This window comes from Mirounga leonina, unplaced genomic scaffold (genome assembly GCF_011800145.1).
Source record: "Mirounga leonina isolate KUSES-001 unplaced genomic scaffold, KU_Mleo_1.0 Mir_115, whole genome shotgun sequence".
Lineage (NCBI taxonomy): Eukaryota > Metazoa > Chordata > Mammalia > Carnivora > Phocidae > Mirounga > Mirounga leonina.
Genome location: NW_023270268.1, coordinates 23,837,114 through 23,861,085, shown reverse-complemented (window position 1 = coordinate 23,861,085; position 23,972 = coordinate 23,837,114). Strand labels below are relative to the sequence as shown.

General features: G+C 37.4%; 1 protein-coding gene across 3 annotated transcripts in view; it reads right to left on the bottom strand.

Moving 5' to 3' along the window:
* The window catches only part of SATB1 (SATB homeobox 1), a 78,348-nt gene that overhangs the window by 38,023 nt on the left and 16,353 nt on the right, over positions 1-23,972 (bottom strand). For all 3 annotated transcript variants that reach the window (XM_034993965.1, XM_034993972.1, XM_034993982.1), the window contains 3 exons: positions 11,470-11,581; positions 8,494-8,948; positions 787-999 (listed from right to left, as the gene is read on the bottom strand). In XM_034993965.1, the coding sequence (XP_034849856.1) occupies positions 787-999; positions 8,494-8,948; positions 11,470-11,581 (780 nt within the window). The remainder of the gene's footprint in view (positions 1-786; positions 1,000-8,493; positions 8,949-11,469; positions 11,582-23,972) is intronic.

Here is a 23,972-nt window from a genome sequence, read left to right as displayed (position 1 = left end):
TTGTCCTTTCTAAAAAGTACGAAAATTCAGGAAATAGAAAATGTGCCCATTTCTGGGAATATGGGTGGAATTCCTTATCCGCCCCATTTAAAGCTGCCTTCAAGGATTGTATTAAACTTAATTATGAAAGATTACAAACGAGATGATGTGTAATTGGTACCAGCTGCACTTCGTATTGGAAAGCATAAATACAAATGGAATTACTTATTTATTTTTATTTATTTACTATTCAAATGGCAGTTCTAAAACTCATAGGGATAAAACTGACTTTATCACTTTTTTTCCTATTGAGTTTTAAATGTTTCTTTACTTAATAATTGTAGTTGAGACAAACATCCCATTTAAAGACTACTTTTCACCCCCAAAGAACCTCCAAAAGGAAGCGACACAAAGCAATTTTCTTTCCTCTAATTAGTAGCTTATTGTTTTTCTATCAGAATCACTGATTTGGGACCAACTTCTCCTCAAGCAACCCTATGAATTATTATTTTTAGAAAGACTGATATCTGCTCATCTATCTTTCCAATTTCTTGCTGAGATTCTTCCTCAAACATTAAAAGGAGAAGCGGATGAGGAGGAGGAGGAGGAAGGGGAGGAGGAGGAGGAGGAGGAGGAAGAAAAAGAAGAAGAAGAAGAAGAAGGAGGAGGAGGAGGAGGAGGAGGAAGAAAAAGAAGAAGAAGAAGGAGGAGGAGGAGGAGGAGGAGGAGGAGGAGGAGGAGGAGGAGGAGGAGAAAGGGAAGAAAGAGAAGAAAAAGAAGAAGGGAAAAGAGGAAAGGAGACTTCACCTGGGGAGGGCGGCTGGGCGGTGTGCTTATCAGGGGGGCAGGACCCATAGCCGAGGCAGCATTCAAGCTCCTTTCCCTTTCATCCTGGTAAATCCGATCTCTTTCAGCTTCCGGTAACTGCAAGAAATTCTGCATAGCCCGAAGGTTTACCAGCAAAGACTGGGATGCAGTCTTGGGGTCCTCTTCCTTGCGGAGGATTTCTGAAAGCAAGCCCTGCAGGGAATGAAAGGCACAGGGTGAGCTTGCTCCTGAGCTCTGCCCAGCCAGCCACCGGGGACCCTTCCCTCTCCTTCTCCACTCTGTTTAGAAAATGAATAGTCAGAAGCATTAATTCTACACAGAAATATATGAGTTACAATTGAAGGGGTAGAGAGGAGAGCCTCAATTGTATTCTTAATTTTATTAAGCATCTGCTTTACATATAACACAAACTGAAACTGCCTAATTGGTCTCCTTCCTTTGAGTAGCTTAACTTGCCATGAAATCTTTCACAGGGAGACGATAGAGGGAAGTTAAGAATAAATGAAATGCTCATAATACAACAGCATTGAACTGTATAGTTCTCAAGCTGCCTAGACAAAGACAGTGGAATGCCGACAGCCCAATATGTAAAGATACAAAGCCACTTCTAGAGAAGGAGAACTTTCAAAGAAAATACCAGAAAATGAATTGTAACATATTAGAAAAAAGAATACTACTAAAGCATGCTATGTTTTCACAGGCAATATTTTAAGTTATCCCTTAATTTTCAAATTAAGGACAAGTGATTCCTTCTACTTACCATTTAAGGAAACTCTACAGCCTACCCTGAATAATTCTAAATACTGTCATGCTATCACTATACCTCTGGGTAACAGGTTGGAATTCTGAACTTCAGAAAACCACTGATTAAATTTGAAATACATAACCCCATTTTTACATTGCAAAAATCCATCACGGCATGCCCAGGAAAAGAATACAATTAAATTCTGTAGTTGCCAAATTTCTTAAGGAATAGAAGTCTTTATTAGTAATAGAAGAAATTTACAAACCATTAGTAAACTCCTTTAAGGTGTCTCTCTCTCCCCAAATACTAGAGCATTAATTGTCAACCTTTTTTTTTTTTTTTTTGGAAGAAGCCTTTCAAAAATGAATGGATTTCCTCATTTTTGTTTAAGGAATTATATGTAATAGAAGGATTACAAAAATTTTCTGCCCATTTGATAAGAGCTGAGCAGCCTTTACCTCTTCCATCTTGTACATGAAATAATGCCTGGAATACCAAGACACATTTGCTTTCTACATTTAGCCAGAATATCAGTTTATCACAAGATAGTTCCAAATAAAAATGTTGTCAAGATCTCCATGCCATTTGCAAATTTCACTTTCCAATAACCCTGCAGAAACGGTGAAAGGGAACATTTGGGGAAGGGGAGGCCAAGTGTCATATCAAAATGATTGAGACTAAAGATGATAACATTTGCATTTTTTCATGGTTTCTTAGAAGTGCAAATATAGTTTTGTTCCTAATTCCTCAGGGATAAGGTACCATATTGCCCACATATAACACCTACATGCAGATAGAAGCACTGTCCACTTTAAAAATGGTTAATAGGCTGCTATTAAAAAGAACCTCCAATAGGCTGAGGGGGCTTAAGAGTAAATTTTAGTCTCTCACTTGTTCCTGCATCCAAAACCTGGAGAGTGGACCCGAACTTTCAGTTTCATCATTAAAAAATGTGACTGAAGAATGAAGGGTGCATGTCCTTTCATTCATAAGACTGACAAGTAATGCTGCAACTGTGTTTATACAAGAATAAAACATCCAGTCAATTTAACTAAAATTCAAACAGGCAGTCAATCATCCAGCTATTTAATTTGCACAAGGCCAACTAATTAGATTGACTGTGTTTTTGATGTGTCACACTGAAACCGAAAAATACAGGTCTCAAAAAATGCTTGAAAAGAGGTGTAAAAAAATAGTCCTTACGCTCTACTTTTCCTCACCAAATGTTCTATATTAAAAGATGTGCTTGGCAAAGCAATATATATGAATTACACAGAAATCAAGAGACAGAAATGTACAGTATAGATAAATACAATGTTATCAATTCCTTGAGCATAATAACCTAATATTCATTTTTGTCATCCCAGCACAATACCTACCACATAAGTGTTTGATAAATATTTACTACATGGATTAATTATGTGTATTCAGACCACAAAAGGAAAAAATTATAAGTGACTGATAGAAACTTAAGAACAAGATATGCTACTCATGGGTAAATTCTAATGGTAATTCTTACTTGAATCAAGGTAAGGCTTCAATGAAAAGTTATGTGGCACTTTGTAAGACATTTATCTACATTAACTATTCAGTTAATTTAAAAAAAAAACAGATTAGGTCAAAAGAGATCCTATAAATATTTAGGACATTATTGTGTTTGGGAAATTTTAAATTAGACATTTACAAATCTCAAATAACAAAATACTGTATCATCTCCATTAAAAATGTTCTCTGAGACAGCAGAGAACTATAGTGAGAAAAGCAAACACATGAAAAAAATACATAATATTCTCTATCAAGTCTTGTTAACATGAAACTAAGTCATCCCTGCATGTCTAAAACTAGAAGATAGTAGGTCACCTGGGAGAAAATTTAAAATTTCCTCTACCCGTATTGTGATGTTGGTATGACTTCTCAGTTGAGCATATAAAATGTTTTAGGGGCAAAGCATTTATTTCCACTTAATTATTCTACTGCAGCAAGTACAGTTTTTCTGCCTGCAATATGTTAAAATCTAAAGCGGTATTTCAAATCCTGGAACACTCAACGAGCTCTAAAGCAGCCAGGCTAGACAGTGTCAGGTGTTTTAGAAACCTTTGGATTTTTTTTTTTTTTTTTTTTTTTTGGCCCAGGCTTTCAATGAGGGGAGTGCCCCCTGGTGGAAATGCTTGAAAATATTGTTAGAAAATGTTCTGATTAGAATGTGTTAATTACCCCCCTAAAAAAATTCATGTCACTTGAGAATAAATCTGGATGCAAAATGACTATTAGAATCTGAATATGAGGGATGCATGTTCTCGTCCTGTTCAAGTTGTTGTTATCTGAGGAGGTGCATTTACGGACTAAGATGTACATGGCCTCTGTTTCCCATAGTCAAAAATACACTTCAGACTTAGGTCAAGGTCATTTGTAGCAATCCCCCATGAACAGTAAGAGGTATCTATTACCAAAATTTTTCCTTCGTGCTAAAAAATCATATGTCAAGGTCATCATGTACCTTACTTGCCATCTCAGAGAAAACACTTAAAACATCAGGACTAAAACATATCATCAGTACTGTGCACTATAGGTGCTCAATGAATTTACTGAACAAAATCAAACAAAGTCATCAGTCATTCTTGTGCCTGAAAATAACTTGAGAATTTGTGGTACCTAGTAAGTGACCAACAACTCATGAATATTAATTTTATTGGAAATGAGAAGCTGCTTTTCATTTGGACTTTACATCTTCAAGTAATGTACTACGTGCTTTATACCTAAAAATATAAAATTATTCTGCACTGTCATTACACAGGGGTGAAGTGAGAATTCCCATTTTTTTGACTTAAAGAGTGAACTTACTGATGAATTCCTAAACCTTTTTTACATTCCAAAAAGAGTTTACAAGTTATTACAAGTAAAATTCATTAGTAACTGTAAAAGAAAGAAAAAAACCTTCAATAAATATTATCAGGACTTCCAAAAGCTAATTAGGAATTCTTTAAAACAGCAGATAGGCGAAAGAGACTGCCAATAGAACAAAAGGTCTGTCTGGCCTCCCGTTTGTCTCCTCTTTGAACATAATCACTGATTCAAATAGATTTTATCAGCTTCATGGAACTTCAAAGCCCTCAGAAGGAAAATATGATTTCATGAAACTTCCCTCTCTAAAAAGAAAATATGTTGATATTCTTCAAGACTACCTGCCTCTCTTGTTTTGTGAATTTTTAATCACATGTCCAGGTGAAAGACTATTTTCAACTCCACCTACTACCTTGGACTCCTGCCAAGTAAGTTATAAACAGACGCATTTATCTCTGTCGCTTGGGAGGCTAAATGAGAGCTGTCACGTTGGGGTAATAGCACCTTTTTACCTTTTATTCAATAGTGATATGGATAGTGGACTTTCCTTAAATTACACTGTGAAGAATTATAGGAACACAGTAGCAATTTCTGTTATACTTAAGCAGGCAAATTTCTCTCCACCACATAATTTACAGAACTCAAATTCAATAAAACATTACATGATGGTCCATTACTGTTATCAGTTTTGAATAATCCATCTTCATTCTTTATTTTACTGGAAAATAAAGTGTGCCAAAGACAAGAGGAGGGGGGAGAAAAAAGGGAAAAAAGCCACAGAATGGGATGAGAGTTAACTCTGGGTTTTATTAAAAAAAAAAAAAAAAAAAGGCACTAACAAATATATTCGCTTCTATCACAATCCTTAAATAGCAATAATACAGAGAAGTGAACTGGAAAGTATAAATCTAGAAGCTTCGGCAATTATTTTTAGCCACAGGTTTCCATTAAAAAGACATCAAGTAGGCATAACTGAATGAATGACATATGCTAAAAGCTGGTATCTTCAGTAGCAATTAAAGAACATATGCCCATCAATTCAGAAGGGGGGGGAAGTCCTTAGAACAAGTAATTATATAAAATTCACCATAAATTTTCAGAAAAGGTAAACTTTTTTTTTTAATAGTCAAGTGTGAAAGTCTTAAAAGAGGGGTTTTAGGAGACCCAATTAGGATGATAAGAAAATTCTCCAGTTAAGAGTTAAAACATGAAATCCAGGATTTTAAAGTTGCACAGAGCTGTCAATGACTAAAAGAGTCTCAATTCATGTTAGTTTTATCTATTAATGTTTTAACATACTGTTTATAGGGTACCAGTTTCTTTATCTGATCATATCATAACTTTGCATTTGCATGTACATATTTTACATTAATTTTTTAAAACTTGGAGTTGGAATTGCACATTGTAATAAGTGCACACAAATGTGTGATGTGTGATTTAACTCTGCAGAGCTCCTTGTCTATACATATGCATTAGCATGTGTATTTTCGTACTCCACACTCACACCATACACTCTCACTCTGCACCTGCTTTTATTGAAATGCATACACTTTGAAATAAACACACTACATGCATTCATATGAATGTATAATCATTAAAATAAATGCAGCTGTGTGTGTGAGCGCGTGCGTGTGTGTGGTTTTTAAGTATGACCACCAAAAACACATGTATGCTTGCATGTTTAAAAGCTTGTTCCCCAAAAGTGAACACTTAAATATACATAGAAAATTACGCTTATTTAAGCGAAACAGCTTCACATATGGCCAATATCCACTTCGACTGAGGATACCAATTACCAATATAAAGGTTTAAAACCAAATCTCTATCACCCAGGGCTCCAAATAATTTTTATGGTAGTAACTTTTTTCTACATTAGCTCTTTTTAATAAAGAGAGCTCGATACCAAAGCGGTCACTGTTTTCATTCCCCCACCACCCTCAGGAAAATTTAAGTCACTGTTTTTGATGTTAACCACAGAGATAACTATCTTTTCAAAGAGATTAATAGAGCATAAAAAGAGAGTGAATTCTAATTCTGCCATCTTTCCAGCAGGAAATCCTAGAGAGATCCATGGAATCAGTCAATGTGAGAACCAAATGCAGAACAAGTGGTCAAATCTTCAGAGTAATGGTGTGACATCAAAACCCAAGAGAAGAAAAACTGTACCAATGGAAAGTGACTTCACACATCCCTCAGCTAAAGTCTCTTGTCATTCTTCACCATATAAAATACATTCCTTAGTGCTTTAAGAAATAATAAATTGCTCAATTTTTAAAACATTTATCAGTAAATCTGTATTTCATTTGTGTTCATGTCAATGTTGTCTTCATGGGCTTTCAATTAAATTGACAAGCATTTTACTGATCTATTATGTAGAAACCTATTTTTTGCCCAGTACTGAGAAATACTAGCAGTTACTGCTATTTCCAAAAACAAAGAATGCTGCCAGAAACAGGATTATCTAGAGGTTGATTCTTGATTCATTCATTCATTCATTCATTCATTCAATTCTTTAAATTACTGCTTCCCAGTTGAATATGGTATCATGAAATTTACCAGATACTAATGAACACATTTTCAAGTTGTAAAGTAGAGAACTAGGTAAAATCATACAATCTTAACCTGAGACATAACCTTCTGCAACTACCCTTCAAAAAAGACAAATGATGCACAAAAAACAGATAAAGAAAGTGAAAACAAACACTGAGTTACTTAAGTTAGGAGGCTTTGTCAGGCCTCCTAACTTTCAATCCAGTTAAGGCAAGCCAAAAATAAGTCACTGCTGGGATTCTCCTAGGTATGGAAACTGCCAACAAGGAATTAATACTAGATTATTTTTGTACCAGAATCTCATTCTTATAATCATGTAATAAACAAAATAACTTAAATATGAAAGGAAAGTATGAGTCAGGCCAAAAAACAAATTGACGAAAGAAAGAACAGTGGTAAAACAAGAAAGTTGAAGGACATAATGTCCTGATTTCTAATCAAAGTTACATGTTCTCTTGGTTTTCTTCGTGTGCCTGGGCCAAAAATAAACACCATACATATTGTATTAATTTCCAAAAAAAGAAATTAAAAAAAATTCCTCTCATTCACAATTTAATAGAATGGATTTGTTTCGGGCTTTTCATCTTAAGGCCTTCCCACACCATATTATCACTCTTTCTCCAGGTCCCTCTAAACATCTTCCCTGCTGATGGTATCTTCACAGGTATTTGCCCAGGAGGACAAAGGTGTGAATACGAGGAGGTGTATGCAGATCTCGGGGAGAGGTCTGCCAACTAAGGCCTGCCGGCCAAACCTATCCCGGAGGCCAGTTTTGTAAACACCAGGACGCTCACATCCATTCACCTACTGTCCGTGGCTGCCCAACACAGGACACTGTGACACAGCTCTTGCGGCCCTCAAAGCCTAAAATGTTTGCTATCTGGACTATTACAGAAAAGATTTGCTGATCTCTGATCTAAAGAATGAAGTTTGGAGGAATACTAACAATAATGTAAAGGGGGAGAGGACAAAGCTAAGAAACACTTTAGGTTAATAAGCCATATGTATACGTACATGTATCCTCCCCCCGCCCCCGCAATGGCTGTTCAAATTAAATGGCAGAAATTGCTACTGAGTACCACAATGTTTTGGGGTTCCCCCCGCCAAAAGTTGTACTGGAACATAAACAGGGCACGTTTACATGGTCATGTTTGACACGGGGCTCACAGGAAAGACAGTAGTAGGCTAGAAGCCAGGAGTCCTACCAACGGCCCTGACCAAATCATGAAACATTTCTCAATCTGCTACTACCACCAGCCTATGCTCTCATTATGTAAAAGGATAGGTAATGCCAGTTCGAAATATAATGGACAGTGAATTTATTCTTTCAAGGCCCCTGAATCAAGATCGATCTGTATATAGTTCTTTCTTGGAAGTTTATGACAGGGAAAGGAGTGATAAAGCTCAGGCACCCCCAAGAACAGACAATACGATCACAGAAGAATTAAATGTTAACACAGAGTAAAAGTACAAGGATTAGTAGAAGATGGGACTAAAGAAAGAAGAGAGAAAAAGAGAGAGAGAACCATTACCAAGAGAACAAAACTGACCTGAGTTCTGTTAAAAGCCACACGTGCAAATACGGCTTGGGAGATTCCTGCCCGTTTCAGTTCATCACGTACCCACTGGTAGATTTCGGAAGACACCTCTGTGTTGGTGGAAACCTGTTGCTCCAAAGGCTTATTCATAGATCGACTGACAGGGGGAGGGTGGTTCAAGTACTGTTGGTTTAAGGACTGCTGGGCTAAAAGTCTATTCACCGCATACTGCTGGTTCAGCAGCTGAGCCATCACCAGCTGCTGGTTGACCAACTGAGGACTGATGGGCGTTGACACAAGCCCAGGGTGCAGGTTCGGTAGAGGGGTCCGGACAGAGGGCTGGCTGCCGTGGGAGAGCTGCGCGGGGGACGGAGGCTGCTCGGCTGTGTTCCCTGGGACCGGCTGCTGGCCAAAGTTGACATGATTGGCCCCTTGCTGGGATAGTTCAGAAAGGCTATCCATTTCAACTAAAGTAGACAAAAGGAAAGTCAGGTTAAGCCAACAGCGATGGTACTGATAAGGATTTCTGACCATCTCCTAAATACAGACAGTAGGCACAGGGCACATTAAAGATCCAATTAAACTAAGAAAATTTCAAGATGGAACTCAATGGCTACGTTTTTACTTCCCTCTTCTGCACAACTCTACAAACTTTGAAAGGGGTACTATCAGGTACTTCAGGTCTAATTTTATAATGCGGTTTAGACTTAAGGCATAAAATTAATTATTTTCAAATTCTATGTGACTAGTTTTGGGGTCAAACTATTATTCACTCTCACTACTCCAAGAAGGCTTATAAGCAATGACTATTTTAAAATTAAAACAGCTTCTAGAAGAACACAGATTGCTTAATAGCAACTAGAGCTAAGAAAATACATGCACTAACGAAAAAAGAAATATACATGTATTTTTTCATGATATATATTAACTGTTATTACTCGAGGCAAAAGGTTTGAAAGGAAAAAGAGGACATAAATGTTATCCACGGTCAATTTTTACCTAGCCATGAACATATAAAGAAGTAACCAATATAATAAATAAAATGATCATAATGATAAGTAATAATAACTGAGGACATATTGAACACTGGGGTTGGGTATCTTATATGGCTTGCTTCATTTAATTCTAACTATCACGGGTGGCAGGTATATCTGCAAGAGAATGAAGCAAATGATTTACTGTATTGCAAGCCAGTATACCTAGTTTTGCTAAGATCCAAATGTTTCTTTTTTTTTTAAAAGATTTTATTTATTTATTTGACAGAGAGAGACACAGCGAGAGAGGAAACACAAGCAGGGGGAGTGGGAGAGGGAGAAGCAGGCTTCCCGCAGAGCAGGGAGCCCGATGCGGGGCTCGATCCCAGGACCCTGGGATCATGACCTGAGCCGAAGGCAGACGCTTAACGACTGAGCCACCCAGGCGCCCCAAGATCCAAATGTTTCTTGAAGAAGCTATGGCTATCACCAGATGCTAAAGACAATCTTTCAAGGAAGGGGCGGGGAGTCATCCCGGTACAATGGTGATACTGTCACGATTTTGCAATTTATTATCACCTACCAGGATGAATGCTTCTCCCTTGGCTAGGTCTCTAATGTGGATTGGCTGAGAGTCAGCTGTAAGTATGTCAAATGTTCTGCTATTGCAAGGAAGAGACTGGTTTGATGCTCTTAAATGGAAAGGCCGAGCATGGTTGGTGTATGTAAATAGGTGAGTCTTTTCCAAATAGCACACCATGTTTCTGATGTATAGACTCTGGCTTGATTTTAATCATCATTTCTCTCTTTATTAAATATTCAGGCTTTATATTTAGAGGAACTTATCATATTGCCATAATCACTGATATATGCAAAATACAACTAAGAATTGGGAAAGAAACCTTCCATTTCTACCAGTGATACCAGCCCAAGTGGGCCATTCACAGGGAATAGTAATTCAAGCAATTATTCCAAAAATGATGCATTGTCTTCATTACAGCTCTAAGCTATAAAAGGCAAAGAATCTGTTTTGGTAGATGGATGGCTTTGCTTCAAATATTAAAAGCTAAAACATGCTCAAAATTCAGGTTCTCTTGTTTCTTAAAATCTTTAGGAGAAGTCATTATTGTTGTTGTTGTTATTAAATGGATGCAATGGAAGGAAAGAGAAGCAGATTTAAAACAGGGCACAATGCTATGCATATTAAACATCCCGTTCCTATATTATTTGGAAGGTACGAGTATGTGGAAGAAAACATTAATAGAAATTGAAACATTAACCTTGATCACAGTGTTTGCTTTTGCAACACTGGCAAACTCAAAAGGGAGAAAACGTCATAATCTAAATGCTCAGGCACAACACACAACTTTTCTCTGTCATTTTTTACACTGCCGATAATTTTTAATGCATTTCCTGCATAACGCATATTGACCTGAAGTTACCTGTGAAGATGGGCAGCCATATCGGAATTAAAAGTTGAGAAATGGTGTAATGAGGTCTCCCGTATGGATGGTGAAGCAGTGTGCTCACCGACGTGCCTATCTAGAGGGGCTGGGGATGAGAGCTATAAAAATCACTTGATCTCAATTGTGGAAACTATAAATACAATTTAATTTCCTTAAAAATTGGGTGTAAAAATAGGCACTTTCTCTCTCTCTCAAACAAAAACAAAACACATAAAAGCATGATTTATCTCTGAGAGAAATCACAGCTAATATTAGTTATTCAAGGCCTGGTTAGGTCTTCACTGAGATGTTAAAAAATGACAGCTTCCCTCCTCCCGCCTCGATTTCCTGCATGTCTGACAACCAAGTCAGTTTGGCTGATTTAAACACAAACATTTATTGAATTTAATTATCTCATTATACTCATACCCACTCCCCACCCTCAAAGAAACATTCTAAATTGATCTCTAATTGGGCAATCACAAGACCTGGCTTTAGATGTGACTTTGATAAACCCCCAAATGACACATAATGGTATGTAGCCACCACTTCAACAGTTTTTTGCTTACCCATCATATCTTTTGTCTTCTTGAAATGTTTGTACCACCTTCCAAATTCTTGACATTTTGCTGCTGAGACATTTGCATAGTAAGTGCTGTTCACAATGGAAGAAATCATACTCTGCATGAAGAGGGGGGGAAACATTTGTAATACATATCGGCACAAGATGGAACACAAAAATGATTTCAATTGTGTAAATGGTACTTTTTTTAATCAACTGAGTACCAATACATTTCTGTTTCGCACTTTGGCTTAAAGCCTCAACTTCTTAAAATTCATTAAGTAGCACATCAAATGCTTATTTAAGTAGAAAGCAAGAGTCCACTGAGACCAGTATAAAGCTATCAAACCAACAGACTTTGCTCTAGTATTTATGGAACTTCTATCAATCTCATCTATTCTTAGGCTGACAAACCTTCACTGATCCCAATAAATACAAGTACGTGAAGATGACTTTACGATTGCAATTCATTAATAAACACTACTTTGAGGTTAAGTGACTGTACTCTACATCCCTGCTACTCAAAGTATGGCTCAGGGACCAGCAATATTGGCATCACCTGGAAGCTTAGTAGAAATGCATAATTTTAGGGGCACCTGGGTGGCTCAGTCGGTTAGGCATCTGCCTTCGGCTCAGGTCATGATCCCAGGGTCCTGGGATCGAGCCCAGCATCAGGGTCCCTGCTCAGCAGGGAGTCTGCTTCTCCCTCTCCCTCTGCCGCTCCCACCACACCCCCCTCCGGCTTGTGCTCGGGTGCTCCTCTGTCTCTCTCTCCCTCCCCCCCAAATAAATAAAGTCTTTAAAAAAAATTTTAAAAAGGAATGCATAATTTGGGGCCCTACAAGTTTAGCAAGATCCCCAGGGGATTTGAGTGTACATAAGGCTTGGGAAACACCACTTGCACTTTCTACTCCAATAATCTGGGTTTCAACTGGAGGTGCATTAACTACATTAACACTCTTCAAAGGTTAACTGACCACATTTAAGATGAAAACAAACTGTTCACAGAGATCCTCATTCAGAGAAAGAAACATCCTACAATCTTACCGCTAGCTTCAAGTACAGTAAAGCCAAGTTCTGAATTTCAAACTAACCATAAAACTTTAAAATATACACATTTCATGCTTACTAAATTTCTCAAGGATACCACAGAAAAGAAAATGACCTATTTTGTCATTTGTCTTCATTCTGCTTTTAACAAAAACCCTGAAAACAAAGTCAACAGTTTAACATATAAAAACAAAGACAGGAATGAGAATAATTTTTGGAGGTTTTGTTTTTTTTTTAAACTCATTTTCAACAAACAAAAATGTTTTCTTCCCAGCAAATTTTGGTTATGGTAATTTCAGTAACTTAATTCATTGTTATTTTTAACCCTAACTCCCATTACCTAGTAGCGGTTCAATTAATTCCCAACTACATTTTAGGAATAAAATGCACCACCAATCCTTCCCCAGCTCCTCTGTATAGAAACACGAGAACTTATATTTCAGACTTCAGTTGGTCTATGGTGAAATAGTTTACAGAGGGAAGCATTGTTTCGGAGGCAGGGAACAACCAGAAAAGTCAGTTTGGGGACAAAAGTATTCTTATTATCTTCTTTAAGCTACTTCTAATTTAGAGTTCTTTTGGTTATTATTCATTCTCCTGACATCCAGTATCAGTGTTAATATTATAACATGAAGACATTCCTATAATATGTAACTCTTGGGGATCTTTGAAGAACTTCCTGTGAAGTTGTATTATTTATGTAAAATATGGCTATCTTTCCTAAGAGGCACCATATCTTTTTTTTTTTTTTTTTGGACACTTTCTATTTTATAGTCATTTTCACATTTTATTTCTCTAAAAAGACATTCTTAATGTGCTTGTAGTTCTCTGCCATTAATCCAGTAGCTTGCAATTTTACTAAGAGCCTCCCTCAGTCCAGAGTACAAAAAGATACTTCGCAAGGTTGCCAAAACCAGAGCCAGATTACCTGATCCAGTTAACAATCTGTCAGCTTCAATCACACTTACTCTATTGTAATAATGGATCAATAAAGTCAGACACTAATAAAACTACTGAGATTGCTGATGGATAATGGTGATTCTGCAAATGGATGACAGTTGATGTTCTTCCACTTTGGTCCAATTTTTAAGACATTATTACTCTTATTCCTAGACATTCTGGCAGTTTCTTAAATGTCAATATAATAGTACATACAAGTTTTAGATGTAGTTTATGTCTTAGTTTTCAAAAATGTATGGAAATTACCCAAATTTTGCTGAGGTTTCTGACAGACATTCAGTCTATTTCAGTTTGCCAACAGTTCTGTATTTGCTCTTTGCCACACACCTACTATGTGCCTGGCCGGTACTAGGGATACAAAGGCGGATTAAGACACAGCCTCTGCCTATAAGGACTTTACCATCTATTAGGGAGACAAATACATAAACAGATCACTTCAATTTAATGTGATTTAGGAGACCAACAGTGGAAAATATACGGGGGGACAAAAGGAAGAATACATGGTATGTGGAAAAACAACCCATCTGAAATATTTTTATAACATTAGAGCCCGTATGTAATAGTGCTATGTAGTTCATTATTATCCATATGTGGAAAATAATATCCATATGTGCATGATCATCAAAGCTTCCTCCTGCCCTTGTTTAACCCTAACTTGGAAGGCTTTGCCCTTAAGTGACTTTTTGGATGCTTTCTACTCTGTCAAGTGGTGTGTGCTTAAGAAACTCTGATTAATGTAAATATTAGCCTAAGCAAGACGTAAATCAAAAGGCTAATCCGCAGGGTATGACACATGCCAAAGCCACTATTTAAATTCTCTGACTTTCTGCGCTTTCAGGGGGCTGGAAAATATTCCATAATTCAGGGTAACTTGGGGTAAACTCTATTTTTATTGGAACAATATGCAGTAATCTCTAAGACTAAACTGCTCAAGTGGCCACTGCATGAGGACTTTTTCTTGCAGTAAAATCCCTATTGGAGACTTAGGTGTGGCATCTGACTGGACTACAGGTTTCAGGGCAAGAAAGAGAGATTTCAGAATCTTGTGGGGCACATGGCGTTTGAAAGATCGTATTCAGTACTGGTTCTTAAATTTGGAAAATCATAAAGAAACGCCTATTACTTGGGTAACACAAATAACAAAATCAAGGGGGGGTAAGATTTTTGCTAGAGGATGAGGATAGGCAGGGGGGAGGCAGACCAAGATCCACGTTTTTAAGGAGAGATGCTTAGGATTCTTACGTCAATCAAAAAAACACTTTGGTTTAAACAGATTACACTAAGTTGTGAGTTTATGCAGCTCTGGGGCTCCATATTCTTTTCCAGCCCAAATGTCTGGCATATACTAAACACACACTAAATATTCATTTGATGAAAGAGAATAGCTAAATCCGCATTTAAGTCCAAAATGTGTAGCACACTGGCAGTGTGACCTTGTTCAAGGTAATTGACTCTCCTTCTACCATAATCCCCCTTACTAAATGGGAATCATAGCAGCATTCACGTCAAAGGGTTGTTCTGAGAATCCATCCATTTGGGCATGGTTTTTTTCATTCATTCAGCATATAACTACTGAACTCCCACTAGGTGCCAAGCACTAGGCAAGTTACTAGACAAAGAATGACCTGAAGAGAGATACTATCTACACTTACACAGACAATAAATAAAATAATGAATGTTACGCAATTAGCACAAAGCTGGGAAGATACCCGAGTATGGACTTAAGAGATGTTAATTACTATGACAACCCTCTGCCTCCTCCTCCTCACTGGCTTTTATTATATGATCACATTTCAGATCAGTCGAAAGACTATGCTTTAAATAACAGAAGAGTATCAGAATTTTCAAATGATGTATTTTAAGTCAAACACATTTTCTTATGAAGAACAGAGAGTCTACTAACTAAATTTATTAAGTTATAAGTTGGGTCCAGGGACCATGAGAAAACCACCAAAGGAAAAAAGTATTCCCCTCCTTTTTCTCAATATTCCAGTCTGGCAGTATCTGGTGAGGCTAGCCTGTACCTGACAGCTGGCCTCGGGAAGACAAACACCACTTCTGTGACGTGGATTTTCGAGCCATGCCCTCTCCCCTCTCTGGCTAATAGCAGCTCATCCTTCAGGACAGAGTTCAGGGATCCCCACTTCTGCAAAGCCTTTCCTGACTTAGTGTCCATCCGGCATATAGCACCTCCACAGCACTCTTCTTCTGGCTGTGAGTCTTGGGTCTTATCTCTCACTGGACTCACCACAGGGCTGGGCACGTATTAGGTGATCAGTCAAAGGACTAAAGGTCACTGAAATTAGCCATTACTGCAGGCTACCAGAAAATCCTTTTTTTTGTTGTTCCTAAAGGTCAAAGGTGAATGGCAGCTTATCACATGAATCTTTTAAATGCATCACTTTTAGCTGTCATGATAGAACTCATAGTTTAAAGAAACTTTGTTCATTAATTTGCAAGAGATCCCTTCCCAGGTTTTTCAAAATACATCCACACAGATGTCTCGGAAGTCGCAGTGCTTGGTGGTTATGTTATTCCAGTTCTCTCTCTCTCTCAGTGTCTATTTATACAAGCTCTCCAAAGCACTTGGAAAAAGGCACGACTTGTATCGTAAGTTTTCCTATTCAGTGGCCGGTCTCTGCAGAATGTCAGTGTTCAGGGAATAAAATAATCAGGCTGACCAAACTCAGCTCAGATCCCAAGTTCAAATGCCACACAGTACACCAACCAATGAATAGGCCCACAGCTTCCAGTGTTGGGAAACGCAACCTGAAAGTTGGCAGAAATTGGCTGTGGGTCTCATAACCCCAGTGTGACACAATATTCTCATCCTAGGAGCCAAGTTGTAAGCTTTTCTAAGATCCATAAAGCACATGTCTGCTCCCTATGAAGAGCTTCGGTTCTTTCTGAGAGTCTGCTGAAGTTCCGATCTGAAAGAATGCCATCTTCACAGAAACCCCAGTACTCTAGAATGATACCATCTGCCACAGGCTGAGCTGCCTTTTCAGCCAAATACATTATTTATAACCTTTCTAATTGTGAAAAGGTAAGGGTGGAATTTTTCTAAAGCCTGACTTAGATATAGTTGGAACATTCTGAACCTTTGCTCTCAAATACTGCAGGTCTCCAAATGTGAAAAGCAAAAACAACAAAAAACCCATAAGGAATTGGTTGAGGTCATATCCTTTTTCAAGATAGTATATATTCTTTCAAACCCCTACTAGAATATAACTATGCTGTAGGTATATATATTTAGAACACATTTAGAAACCGAAGGAAGATTGTTTTATTTTTTCTACTTGGTCATCTTAGTAGCCAATGAAGAGGTTTAGGGAGAGGTGAGGCCTTCTGGAGGGAAAAAAAAAAAAAAAGGTTTATCAACTGGGGAAAGGCAGTGATCTGATTACCCTTAAAATTGCTTTGTTGTGCCTTTAACATCAACAAAAAAACCCACCCCAAAACAATGCTAATCAGGTTATTCAATCATTTAAACCAAAACTGTTCATGCTTTTCTGCCAAATCAACCAACCACAGCAAAATCTGTTATCTCTGATTGCTCAGCTTCCAGTCAAAAAACAGTTAACCCCCACTATACCAAAAGTTTTCCAAAATACCCTCCCCAGCTCTGCGTGTTCATGGAGAATAAAGAGAAAGCCATGTCATCTTTAAAGGGTAATTGAAGTGCTGTACCATATTTGCATATTACAATATACTCCAATAAACTAAACAGCCTGTCCCGGAAGCCAGCAGCTCCCTAGCATTTCATCTGATCTCCATACTGACTTTTGTGCACTCTCTCTCTATTTTTTAAACAGGACTGGGATATCATGATCAAAACTTACTAAACACTTGCTGACGGTTTAACTGAGGTGGGAGGAGGTAGGCAAGAGCATCTACAAAATGGTGGCTCACCCATGTTTAAAGCTTTCAGGCTCCATCAGCAGAGAGGGCAAAGGCTACAACATCTTATTTACACAATTATCTAAATACGATTAAACAGCTGATGGACAAATATTAAACTGGAAAATGTATAGTCATTTCAGCTTAATGTAATCCTCTTTCTGTAAACACCCAGGATGATTTTTTTCAACCAGAACAGTCCTGACATCTCATAAGCCTAAGGGTGAATAGCAAGAGATTGTTTTTGATAGTTATAAATATTCAAAAGACATGCAGACCATCTGCTTTCATAATACAGGTAAAGCAAGACTGAAATGGTGACTGCTGTATAAAAATGATTCTTTTAACAAAGTCTTCCTCTCCTCGAAAACTATAAAGACAGATGTCAAAAACTGTTTACACAGAGCAATCAGGAGCGTGCAAAATGTAATATTCCTTTTACACACAGTGCTTGCTAAAGAGATTTTTTTTTTCTTTTTCTTCCCATCTGTGTGTTGCAACACATTTCTACAAGTTAAAAACATTTTTTTCAAACAGAGATCTCATGAATACCCAAAAACATGCTATCTGGTTTCTGAATGCTAATTAATTTCAACTAAGGAATCTGAATATCTTTTTCTGTAGGAAGGAATGTATGTTTTGAATTGGAATACTCCAGAGACAGCAAGGGAAATAATCTTGCTCAGGTTTAATTCTATAAGGCGATTTTCATGGTTCTACTTGTCTGTAATATGTATCTGCTATGTCCATGTTTTAAATGAAAGCACATTACTGCTAATGTCTTTGGCATAAAGTCTAAAATAATTGTTTTCTGAAATAAATGCCCGCCCATGTAAAATGTATATACAGAAACCTTTAACTTCTCAGTCGATGCAGAGTGATGCATAAAACCCTACAGTTAATTTTCGGGACTGGAACACTAATCTTAACAGTAACCTTTTTATGTATTGTATTAATGGCACAGAGGCATTAAGCACCTTTTTATAATTTTCAATAAAATGAGCATTTACTGAACAATCTGTCAAACTGCTGGCTCCCTATTCTTTTACATTCTTATTTTTCGAGAAGTGTAACTTCATATACTCTGATGTCCCCTCCTCTTTCCCCATGTCCTGTCTACGGCCTGAATTTTCACAGCAGTTTTTTTTACATGCGTGTGAAAAGCTCAAAGGTCAAACTTTAATTTTGAATCAAATGGAATCAACTCCATATTCAAATACAGTTTTAATAGGGATTCTCAGCAAATGGGAGTTTTCTTTTAATCCCAAAGGAAACCAAATACCACAAATAATTTCTACTAAAAAGGTATCACATGAGATGGTGACATGGAGCGAATCTGTTGAAAATTAACAGGTAGTCCCCCATCTGGTATTTGGGGGTGGGAAGGAAGGGAAATGGTTTCAATTTACGAGAAGCAAATGGCAGGATTTCTAAGTGTAATACTCTGTTTGTGCATGTTAGCTTATGTTCCCCAAATCTTTCCCTCTGGATCCTCAATTGCTTTCTAAGCCATTCTCTTGGGAGATACAACTGGGGGCAGATTCGGAATCTCAATTTGTTGAGAAGAGACTAATCACTTATAAATTTTACTTAAACTCCAGTTGTCATAGTTATGGCTCTTGCCATCTTGATCAATCCCAGTGCCTGAAAATGGCATTTTCACAGAAAGTAAACCTTGTATCATGCTAAAAATGGAATCTCAGAACAAAGCTCCAAAAGAATACAAAAGGAAGCACAAAGAGAACACACCTAAAACTGTTTTAATTTTCTTACTACATCTCCTAAACATGAAAATGTGATCATTGCAAAGCACAGAAATCTTACTTATTTAAATATCCAATTCATAATTTTTTAAAGAAAATGTTGGTTCACAGTTCATATGGTTTTTCCACATAATTAAAGTAATTTTACATAAGGCCCGGATAATATCCTTTGACCAGATTCTCTACTCTTCTTATATAAGTACTATTCTAGATCTTTCTTACCATACCTAAACCTTCTTATTCGAATTAATTAAATATGCTAGTAAAGCGCTTAAATTAGAAAATATTTGTTAAAAGATGTATTATGACTAAGGGCATGTAATATTTCAAATTAACTGCACATAGAGGCTTACATTTGTTCATCTGCAATAGGCAGGGGATTGAACTAATCTCCAAGGTCCCTTCTAACAGCTTTCAGGGTCTATGAAATCTACATGTATTCCCAAACAGAGATCCTATAGGGTCTCTTCAGTGACTTAAGAAGATTGACTTGTAAGACACATCATCCATTTGCAGGCACTCACTGCCAATGTCCCAACCACAGTTTTATTATTAGGAAGGTTAAAATATACCCCCTACCCCCCATATCTTGCTTATAATGTGATTATTAAAAATACACCCATCATTATTAAATTAAACATTACACTACTCCAAATTGAATTTTTGGAAGTTTCTCATTAATCTAAATCTAGTACCTTTTATTTTACAGCAAAAAATTGTTTCCTAAGATTCTAAATTTTAGGTACTCTGTACCAACTTGCAAATTTGGGGGAATGCTTGCTTATTCTTTCTCTGATGGTCCGTGTGTACTTAAATCTCCCATCCTCTATGGAGATTAAAATTTCTAATATCTGCATTTAGACATAGAAAAAAAAAATAGCACATTTGTGTTCAGATCCAGGGGTCCTAAATAAAGCATTCTGAAAAACGTTAAGCCACAGAGTAAAGGGACTGAAGAAGTTTGAATCCATTTTTTTAAAAATAAATACAGTTGACCCTTGAACAACATAGGTTTGAACTGCATGGGTCCACTTATATGCAGTTTTTTTTTTTTTTTTTTTTTTTTTATAGTACTGTATTTTCTCCTATGATTTTCTTAACATTTTCTTTTCTCTAGCTTACTTTATTGTAAGAATACAGTATATAATACATGTAACATACAAAATATGTGTTAATCAACTGTTTATGTATCCGTAAGGCTTCTGGTCAACAGTAGGCTGTTAGTAGTTAAGTTTCTGAGAAGTCAAAATTTGTATGTGGATTTTCGACTGTGCAGGGGGTCACTGTCCCTAACCTTGTGCTGTTCAAAGGTCAACTGTACCAGAATTAGGCTCTGTAACTCTTTACAGATTATATATTCCTTCTCTGCATTCCTTCTCCATATGAATGCTAGTAAGATTTTAAGCCATATTGCTTGAAACTTGGGAGAGAAAAAACAGTCCAGCTTTTAGCTTTTTATGGAACCACAAAACTCTCTTTGGGAATCTCATGAAACCTTTGAAAGGTCTCGCCACATATACTCCTGAAAGTAACTTTTAACTTCTAGGTCCCCAGGAGCCCATTACAGGGTCCATGGATCCTCTCAGATCTGATCCAAGATTTCCCAGGAGGCTAAAGTCCAAATCATGTTCTTGATTTCTGTGTTTTCTTAGTTACTGTTGTTAACCAAGACTTTCCATGTCTACTCAATAAATATAAACCAATGTCACATTGGCATTAGGTCACAAAGAAAAATCAAATGAATCTGTCTCATCTTTATCAACAGTATGAAAATGCTTCACAGTTTTGCAAACTGCCATATACTGGTAATCACCTCTTTAGGAGTTATAGTAAAATGGTAAAAATGTGTTGCACAGGTTGAGGTTGGACATCAAGAGATAATGAGCCGTGTCCATCACTGGAGGTATGTGCTACCGTAGGCTGAGCTAGTGCGCATGCAGAAGGGTGGACAGACCAAGTCCCTGAGGCCCATTCTGGAATGGCTGAACAGTTATCTACACTTGCAGCTCTCCCTAAATTCAGGTGATTCTGAGCCTTTATACAGCTGACTTTTACACATAATGTGTTTATAGCTCTAAACGGGGTCTCCAATGCCAAATGTGGACTTTAGAACATCAACTGAGGAATGGACATTGCGAGCCCATACGGGGTGGTACTGACTGTTAGCATTTCTATGTTGGCAGCATCAGCATCTTTGTATATAAATCATTTGACTGGGCTTTTGAAATTTCCCTTCTTTATATATTTTTAAATATGAGAAATGGGCAAATGGAACAGTAAGAAAGCACGGATCTCAAATATAACACAACTGAGCCAAAATGAAAAGTATTAGCCATGCTGAAATACATGTTCGATTATGGAAGAAAAATCTTAAACATGCATATAAATATATTGCTAAAGATTGTGCTTAACAGTGACCTATAATTGGGTCTTTCACAGCATTTTTTACATCTCTGGGCCCCTTGTACCTCTAAGACTACGTTCTGCTTACAAACATGTAAATTTGTACATATATTCAAGAATATCACAACATGAGCAAAAAGATGAGACAGCCTGGCATAACAGGTTTCCTTAGAGAAAAATTCAGAGGTAATTTGCTCTTGGTTAGATAAATTAAAAATTCAGAAGTAAGTAAAATAGGAAAAATATTTTGTACAGTAGGATACTATAGATCTGAGTATCTATAAAATACTACTAATAAAACTACTGACATAGTTTGTTCATGAAATTAATATGGTGAAAATCCTATGAGGCTACGTCTGCTCCATAGATATTCCTGAGATCCTACTGTGTGCCAGGATTTACAACTGCGACACCAAATCAAACTTAGTCCCTTTGTGACAGCTAATCACAATGTAAGCTGAGCCTAGTTAGTCTGCACATAATCTCAGAACAGTGTGGAAAGTACTATGACAGGTGCACAAAGGCAGGATGGAGCCCTGAGTGCAGGGAGTGGGGATGACGGGAGTTCAAGAAAAGGATACCAGACAAACTCCCACCTAGATGACAGTCCCCTGAGGCATCTTTATCCTCTTTGGACATTGTCTAGTCTAGGGTACCTTATTTGCTTAACTTACAGATGGGCATTTAAAGTGCAAAGCTTAGGGGTGCCTGGGTGGCTCAGTTGGTTAAGTGTCATCTGCCTTCGGCTCAGGTCATGATCCCAGGGTCCTGGGATTAAGACTCCCTCATCGGGCTCCCTGCTCAGCAGGGAGTCTGCTTCTCCCTCCCCCCCGCCCCAGCTCATTCTCTCTCTCTCTCTCTCTCTCTCTCTCTCTCTCTCGCAAAAATAAATAAAATCTTTAAAAAAAAAATAAAGTGCAAAGTTTAGCCTTTCCGCACTTCCATTTTAAAATACATGGGAACTTTATAATGATTCAAAGGATGATGCTTAAAGTGTCCCTCACTGGTGAGAATGTACTATATAACACAGTCCTTTGATTTTTCTACAAATGAAAAGTTCTTGGTTGTTTCCATAAAAATGAATTTTGCATCAAAATCTTCTATGGAGCAGCAGTTTCTCAGACTATGCAGCACCCCCAAGGGAAATTTCAACCTCTCAATACCCATGTTGCAGAAAAACAGCCAAAGTTATTGTACACTTTAGAACTGAGCACTCTTCTAAACGTGTAACATGTATTAATTCACGTAACTGTCATAACAATCCTGAAAAATTGGTACTATTATCGCCCTACTTTATAGAGGGGGGACATTGAGGCATGGAGAGTCACTTCCTGGAGCTGACAGAGCTGGTAATGAGAGAGCTCACATTCTTGACTCCTAGGTAATGAATGCTACAAGCTCACTGACGAAACTGATGGCAAAGAGCAATGACAAACTCAAAGACTCAGGTTAAAAGTGACAGAATGAAGTTGCTGAAGAAATACAGCACTTGGAGAAAGAGTTCCATCAAGAAATAAAAAGAAAACAAAATCAAGCTCTATCCTACGTTAACATAACCCAGGAGTTTCAATACCTCCCAGGAAATCCTATTGTTACGTTTCATAAAGTCAATGCTTGTTTCAGGTAGCTCTGCATTTTTTCACTGCCTGGGAACAAATGCTGGATTGGCAGTAGAAAGGGACAAGCCTAGTTGAACCAGTGGTACCCAGAGATGAAGTCCCCTGTCTTCTCATTTTGGTAAGAATGTGATCTCAAATGGTGCTAACGAAGCATTAATCTCTTCTTAACTTTCAACCTATCATCTGGTTTGCATCTTTAATCCCTTTGAGTAAACTAAATTAGATTAGCATTTTTATGGGAAAATATGGCAATAAAAGATAATATTTTTTTAAAGAAGAAAAAAAGATGATGGCTAAAAAGGATAAAGTTTTAGTGTAAAAATGAAAGAAAAAAAAGACTACTGAAGGAAGTCCGCTACCTTCTCCACAATGAGGAATTCTGCAACGTTATGAATTGTCCACGATGAAACTCCAGCACCCCATCATAATTCTGCATATGAGAACACAATGCAATCTTACATTTCTGAAGCGCCCTTCATGCAAGCATCCCAGGGTGCTTTACAATCATTATGAGTTAAAATTAAAACTGAAGCACATACAATTCCTAATAGAATCATTTTAAAAATGCTAAACAGAACAAATAACTTTTAAGTCTAGATTTAAAAGTCCCAGTAGCCAGAGCGTTCCTCACTTCAATTGGCAATGAGCTGCAGAGCCGGGCTGAGGCTCTCTCCTGTTATGTTAAAGGCTCTCTTATGTTTTTTATACTCGGAGCACGTTATGATCGAGCAGTTTCCAATGAAACAGGAAAAAAAAAAATTGGGTGCGTGTATCTGTTTGTTTTGATTATTCTGAAATTTAAGGTCTTTTGTTTG